General features: G+C 40.5%; 1 protein-coding gene across 1 annotated transcript; it reads left to right on the top strand.

Moving 5' to 3' along the window:
• The first annotated feature begins 701 nt into the window (after positions 1 to 701).
• On the top strand, positions 702 to 6,023 carry slc46a2 (solute carrier family 46 member 2). The gene is made up of 4 exons (XM_083670685.1): positions 702 to 1,788; positions 2,459 to 2,542; positions 4,572 to 4,728; positions 5,452 to 6,023. Exons 1-4 carry the CDS (start codon positions 801 to 803, stop codon positions 5,507 to 5,509), a joined length of 1,287 nt encoding a protein of 428 aa, XP_083526811.1. The 5' UTR covers positions 702 to 800; the 3' UTR covers positions 5,510 to 6,023.
• The last annotated feature ends 328 nt before the right edge of the window (positions 6,024 to 6,351 follow it).

Raw genomic sequence — 6,351 nt, 5'->3', positions numbered from 1 at the left:
GCCCCCTGATTCTGTGGCTGTCTGTTTCACTTTGACATACAGTATGAGTGTAACCATGACACGGAAGGAGTAATGGGGGATGTCACTTGTGTGGAGCGTAGAGGCGTGTCCACGTGAGGGACTCAGTATAGTGAAGCATGAGGGCACGCTCCCTCATGCGGGGATGGTAAGTTTCTTCTGGAACTTCTTTTCTAGTTTTGTAAATGTCCCATCTGTATAGAAAGACCCCTCATTCACCCAAGTTTAAACAAAATTGTCCCAACTGGCAGTGTTGGAGAAAAAGCTTGTGACATACGAACAGACAGAGACCAAATCACAGACCCTTCTCTGATTTCATCGGTGGGGGACAACAAACTCGTTTTTTTCTTATTGTACAGTGCTACCAAATTTGTTCAAGGGGAGGTCTCTAAAAGGAATAATGTATTTCCTTATTTGATGACAATGAATCACCCTCAATGTTATCACTGCTAGGAAACCATATTGACGCGTCTATGGTCAAGCACAATCTCTGAATAGGATTCTCTAGTAGCCTAAGCATATTGTTATGTATACCTGTATGTAGATACATAAACAAGAAAGTCTTCTTGCATTGAGCATTTGTCATGAACATCTTTGCAAAAGGATTCGTCCAATCAGACGTGCCTCATGCAGTAGGCTTCATGTTTCTGAAGGCTCACTTCCGTTTTCCTTTAGCTGTTAGATAGTCCAATTGTGTCTGCATGCTGCAAACATAACGCCTGTTCTCATTTCAGTCAGTGACTCTTTATTTTACAGCATTTTCATTTTGGTCGGTAATTAATATGGAACTCGGGGCCCTGCGGAAACGTATTGAGCCGGTCATCATATGTGCCCAAATCGGCTCTGCGTTCTTCGACACCGGCTTGCAGATGATTGTAAAAGAGCGATGCGGTAATGCCACCGATTCCATCTACCCTATATCCACGATGGAAAGCCGACAGAAAGCCATGTCGAACTTCTACATGACTTACCATATGCTGTCGAAGTTTGTTCCAATCCTCCCCGCAATTGTTTTGGCAAAGGTTGGAGACAGGGGGTTCAGGAAGATTCCCATTGCTGTCCCCTTAATAGGTTACCTGGTCTCCAGACTGGTCCTGCTTCTGGTCATTGTGATGGAGTTGCCGATTGAGGCCATGTACGGTGGGGTTGTGTTCCATGGACTCTCCGGGGGGTTCTGTTCCTATTGGGCAGGTGTTATGGCTTTCGTGTCGCTGAGCTCTCCTGAGGAGAACAGGTCGTTCCACATGATGCGCATTGAACTGATGTACGGATTAGCCGGTCTTGTCGGTAGTTTGGCCTCTGGTCACCTTTTTCAGTTATACACTGCAAACTTCAAACAGGGGACGTTGTTGGTGAGTTTGAGCGTAATTCTGTACTTTGGGTGCCTGGTGTACACCACGTTTGTCTTCGATTATGTGTCGGTGAGCGCCCAAGAGCGCAAAGAAAGCAATGGGATACTCGGTCAAAATTCTCACAATACTGTGAACATCCTGCTTCTTTTTGCAAGCGGAATACTGTATGACATCGCGGTTGGAGGAGGTATAGACATATTGGTGGTATTTGAAATGAAGGAGCCCCTCAACTGGAACGCAACGCAGGTGGGCTACGGCAACGCGGCAGGATTCGCAGTGTTCCTTACAAGTTTCTTGGGTGTCATGGTGATGTCTAGGCGCGTCGGCGACGTGACCATGATCATTATTGGAATGCTGTCATTCGCGGCTGGAATATATTTCATGTCATTCGTGACAGCAACTTACATGTTCTTCTTGGGTAAGAAGTTTGATTGTTTAGTATCTTTAGTTTGAATTAACTTCCCATTTTTGCAGTGAAATCATATATTGGCATACTACTGCTCCTAATGATATTACCACTGCATCTAATCCTTTGGCCCGAATCGGAAATCCCTAATTGAACGTTACGCGAGCCACTAAGAGTAAAACATGGCTGTACGCACGGGAGTTAGGACTTTCTTCTATGTGCATTGATGGTTGTAGATTATGAAAATAGTACACCTATAGGGCCTACAGTGGTCAGGGATCCATTATCCTTGTTTTATTTAAGTTAAAACCAGTAAGTAGCCTTTGGTAATGCAATAGTCATACATGTCCGTTTAGAAAACCAATAACGTTGTTGAATAGTAGTTTGTAGAACAGTTATTTCATGATTGTCTTTAATGTTCTTTTAAACATACTTCACACACACACACACACACACACACACACACACACACCCACACACATGCACGTGCGCACACATTCACTCACTCACTCACACACACACACACACACACACACACACACACACACACACACACACACACACACACACACTGCTTTCTATGAAATCACACAATCTGGACACAATATCACTAATGGTTGTGATTCGTCACTAACTCAAGATGGATTATGCTTTCATTCTAACCCTTTCACATCCTTTTCAGCTCGAGCCCTGACCCTGTTCGCACTGATTCCAATGCCCATCATACGTTCCCTCCTGTCCAAACAGGTTAATGACTCATCGACTGGTAAGTCCCAATCAAAAACATTTGTACATACAGTACATCCTGGTTTCTGCAGTCAATGTAGAATAGCACAAACCAATGGATGAAAACAAAGAACACATTTAAGGTATTGCAAGAGTGGTGGATTGAAAGTTGTTAGCCAGTAGACATCGCCAGAAGAGTCCCAGTTAAGTACCCACTGTCGCTCACTGAGTGGCAGGCTAGCCGCTTGCTCCCTGAAGGTGGGTTACAAAGCAAAAGTTTGACAGTTTGATCCCTGCCAGTTACACAAGCCTATTGAAGAATAAAGACTGATTGAAACATCAGCTCTTCCTCTTAGTTATCTTACTGATATACTTGATAACCATATGTTGACCACAGCCATTGTACAAGTGTACGAATGACATCATGATCATTTGTATTTTGAGTGAACCATCCCTTAACATCCAACAAGGGTTTGGTAAGACATAGACATCTGACGTCAGTAAGAGTCTAAGTGCTCTGGGTGTGTTCAGGGTAAAGAGTAGATTAAACAACTCAGGGTAAACAAGAGTAGATCTGTAAATATGTGGAAGTTGACTCACTGTTTCTATCTCTCCCTGTTTGTGTCTTTCATAATTTACTGGAACTGGTATATCTGGTTCAACAGGCTGATTATCACAGGGGAAATGGCTATAATAAAGCTTTCAGTCAGTGGTCCAATCATGGCACACTTTGACAAGACACTTCCTCATTCTAGTTTGAGGAAATGAACTGGCAGAGTAGTTACAGTTTTTCTCGATTGCTTGAGCACATTATTGAACTTTTCAAAACAGTTCACACATTCCCCGAAACAGTTAACCAAATGTTTGCCAAAACACCACATATCTTTAGCAAAATACACTATAACTCTACAATTAAATAACATGTCACAAAAGTGAATCAGTGCATCAAAACAATATCCTTTGTCATCTAATGAAAAGTTCAATCCACCATTAATTTAATAATGAAACACTAAATAGTAACTATAACCATCAATAAACAAAGGTGAAAAACAAATTAAAAAAAGAAGAAAAGTCAAAATATCACTCAACAGAAAAACGTTCTATATGTAGTATATAGTTTATAGGTAGTACTGCGCCTGTTACAGAGAATATGCATGCTTATTTTAAATATAAATTAAATTCACCTAAAATATTCAGAATCAAGTTGGTAGTTACAACAATCAAAATTGCATTACTGTAGGACAGAAAAGGTTTCAACAGAAACATTAACAGTAAAAACACTACCCTGTCTGCCAGGACACATGTTACATTTCTGATTACCTGTTTCATATGTGATTACAGGCTGATGGTCAGTTGAACTGTTGAGCGATGAGAGTTTACATGTATGGAGTATAGATTCACTATAATGGGATAATTAGCTGGAAATAATTCTGTTTTGTTTGGTAACACTCACTCAGTGGATCTGCTAATGTAGAGAGTTGTGTTAATTGTTTTGCAAAAATGTGTTTACATTTACATTTGTGTGAAAGCAATGGGAAATGACAAACTGTATTGCTAAACATGTGTGTGCATACTGTACGTCACTGCGCTGGGCATGTGAAATCCAGTTTCATACAAATGCTGCAAACGATTGAAAAAAACTGTAACCTGCACACGTGTGAATTATTTTCACATTTTAGTGGATGTCAGGACAGATGTGTGAACCCACATGTAACAATGCACAGCTCACTATATCCATATTATTCCACACATTTAGCCTAGTTTTGTTTGCCAGACTCAATGTCCAGTACATCCAGATCAGATCAAGTGTTTTTATAACGTTTTACAGTGAAAACTTCCATTATTATTGTCTACTCTATGATATTTAGGCATATTTGGAAAGTTACAAAAGTTTGTGAATTCATTTGCAACAGAGAGTCAACATTGAAAATGTGTCACAACCGGCTGACCAATGTGTTCTTCTCAGAGCCACGTCATAATTGACTATACAGAGCAATAGCACCCTCTATTGATTATTTTAGGGAACTGGAAGTGGCAGAAATAACTTAAGGTTATTTTTTTCTTTACAGGGATCATTCTTATTTCGCTGCAGTTGTCCTTTAAGGTTGCCAGTCTGGCCTACACTCCTGTCTACACCAAGATTTACCAGCATACCCTGGATTGGTTCCCTGGGTTCGTCTTCATCCTGTCCAGCATTATCACAGTCCTGGCCACCATTCCTATAAGGTAAGCTCTCTAGCCTCTAGATATACCTCCACTGGTTCTGACAGTGACAGAGGATTTCAGTGTTTTATTATCTATTTTCATTTGACTTTTATTCAAAAACATTTATTTAACATTTAACAACTTATTTATTTTCATTTTTAATTTGCATTTAGTAGACTTTTTTCCAAAGCGACTTACAATAAGTACCTCTGTAAGAAACCGGAAGAGGGGTAACAATTAGGTTGGAGGTGGAGCAGGATGTGATGAAGACAAGGTCAAGCTGATTGCCTGCCTTATAAGTCAGGGGATAGTGAGACAGGGTAAGGTCAAATGAGGAGATAAGGTTAAGAAATCCAGAAGAGTAAAACTTCTCTGATTAGATGTTGAAGTCACCCAGGAGAGTGAGCGGTGTGCCTTCCTCAGGGAAGAAGCTGAGAAGGACATTCATCTCATCTAGGAAGTCGCCAAGCTGACCTGGGTGGCGATAGATAACAACAATGTGAAGTTTGACAAGGAAAACAGCAACAAAAACAGCATGGAATTCAAATTAGGATATGGACAGATGGAGGGATTGAAAGGAGGCAAAGGAGGCAATAGCCTCTACCTTCCTGACTGCAAGTTCCAGAGTGATTTACAATGACAAGCTGCTAAATGTTGTAAATTAGTACAGTATAGTTGTTACTAACATGGTTAAGTAAACCCATTAATAGTAGTGTGTTTCTCTCTGTTCTTCTCCTGAAAAAGCATTGTGGGCTGTAGACTTGGCCAGAGAAGCAGTTATCAGAGAATCCAGGGGGACTGACAGAGTGACGTCATCATACCTACTGGGGAACTGATGAGCTGAGTCCACATTGGGCTTGCTGATTTTTGATTCCTCTGCGTTCTTGCACTTTCAATGTGGACACAGCAATACAGTGATGTCTACTCCACACCTACTGGGGGCTGATGAAGTGATGTCATTATACTAACTAGAGACTGAGAGAGTGATGTCATCATACCATCTAGATGCTGATAATGATTTCATAATTACGAACTTGAGACAAATAACTGATAAATCACTGACAACATGGCATTATTGAATTGGCATTATCAACAGTTTGGTTAGGCCATTGGCTTGGTTCTATTGTGTTGTAACTCTCAGGACAAGCTGATTCACACGCTAGCTTTTTAAAGTGACTTGTATTTACCTTATTATTCATGTGTAATTGACAGTATTGTCTGTGTCTAACCTTACTGTAACTAGCATTAACCAGGTCTGTGATAACATGGAATGACTGCATGCCCTCATATTTGAATAAATTATAATATTTTTTAAAGTTTGTCCCCTTTTTTTGTCACACAAAACTATTTCATTACAGTAATCTATTACAGATACACAACACAGACATTTCTGTTTCCCATCATGGAAAATGAGAAATTGAGGAACAGAAAGGGCCAATTGCTGTCAACTTTGACAGGGGATGATCACAGGATGTTCCAATGTTTGAATGTCAGTGGCAATGAATACAGTAATTGAACTGCAAAAGTCTCTCTCCTGGCTGGGTAGGTGTCTGGGTAGGTGTCTGGGTAGGTGTCTATGACGCTTTCAAAAAGGAAAAAACACATGACGCAAGAGGTGAACAGATGAAATACATTCTTTTTTTA

This window comes from Argentina silus, assembly GCF_951799395.1.
Source record: "Argentina silus genome assembly, chromosome: 5".
Taxonomy (NCBI): Eukaryota; Metazoa; Chordata; class Actinopteri; order Argentiniformes; family Argentinidae; genus Argentina; species Argentina silus.
Note: the sequence above shows the minus strand (reverse complement) of the source record. Positions and strands in the feature narration are given on the sequence as shown.

What these genes read in the sequence shown, in the direction of transcription:
- slc46a2 (XM_083670685.1), top strand. Translation starts at nt 801, where the DNA reads ATGGAACTCGGGGCCCTGCGGAAACGTATTGAGCCGGTCATCATATGT. An exon ending in AACTTACATGTTCTTCTTGG is followed by an intron (nt 1,789 to 2,458) that starts GTAAGAAGTTTG and finishes CATCCTTTTCAG; the next exon opens with CTCGAGCCCTGACCCTGTTC. An exon ending in CTGGCCACCATTCCTATAAG is followed by an intron (nt 4,729 to 5,451) that starts GTAAGCTCTCTA and finishes CTCCTGAAAAAG; the next exon opens with CATTGTGGGCTGTAGACTTG.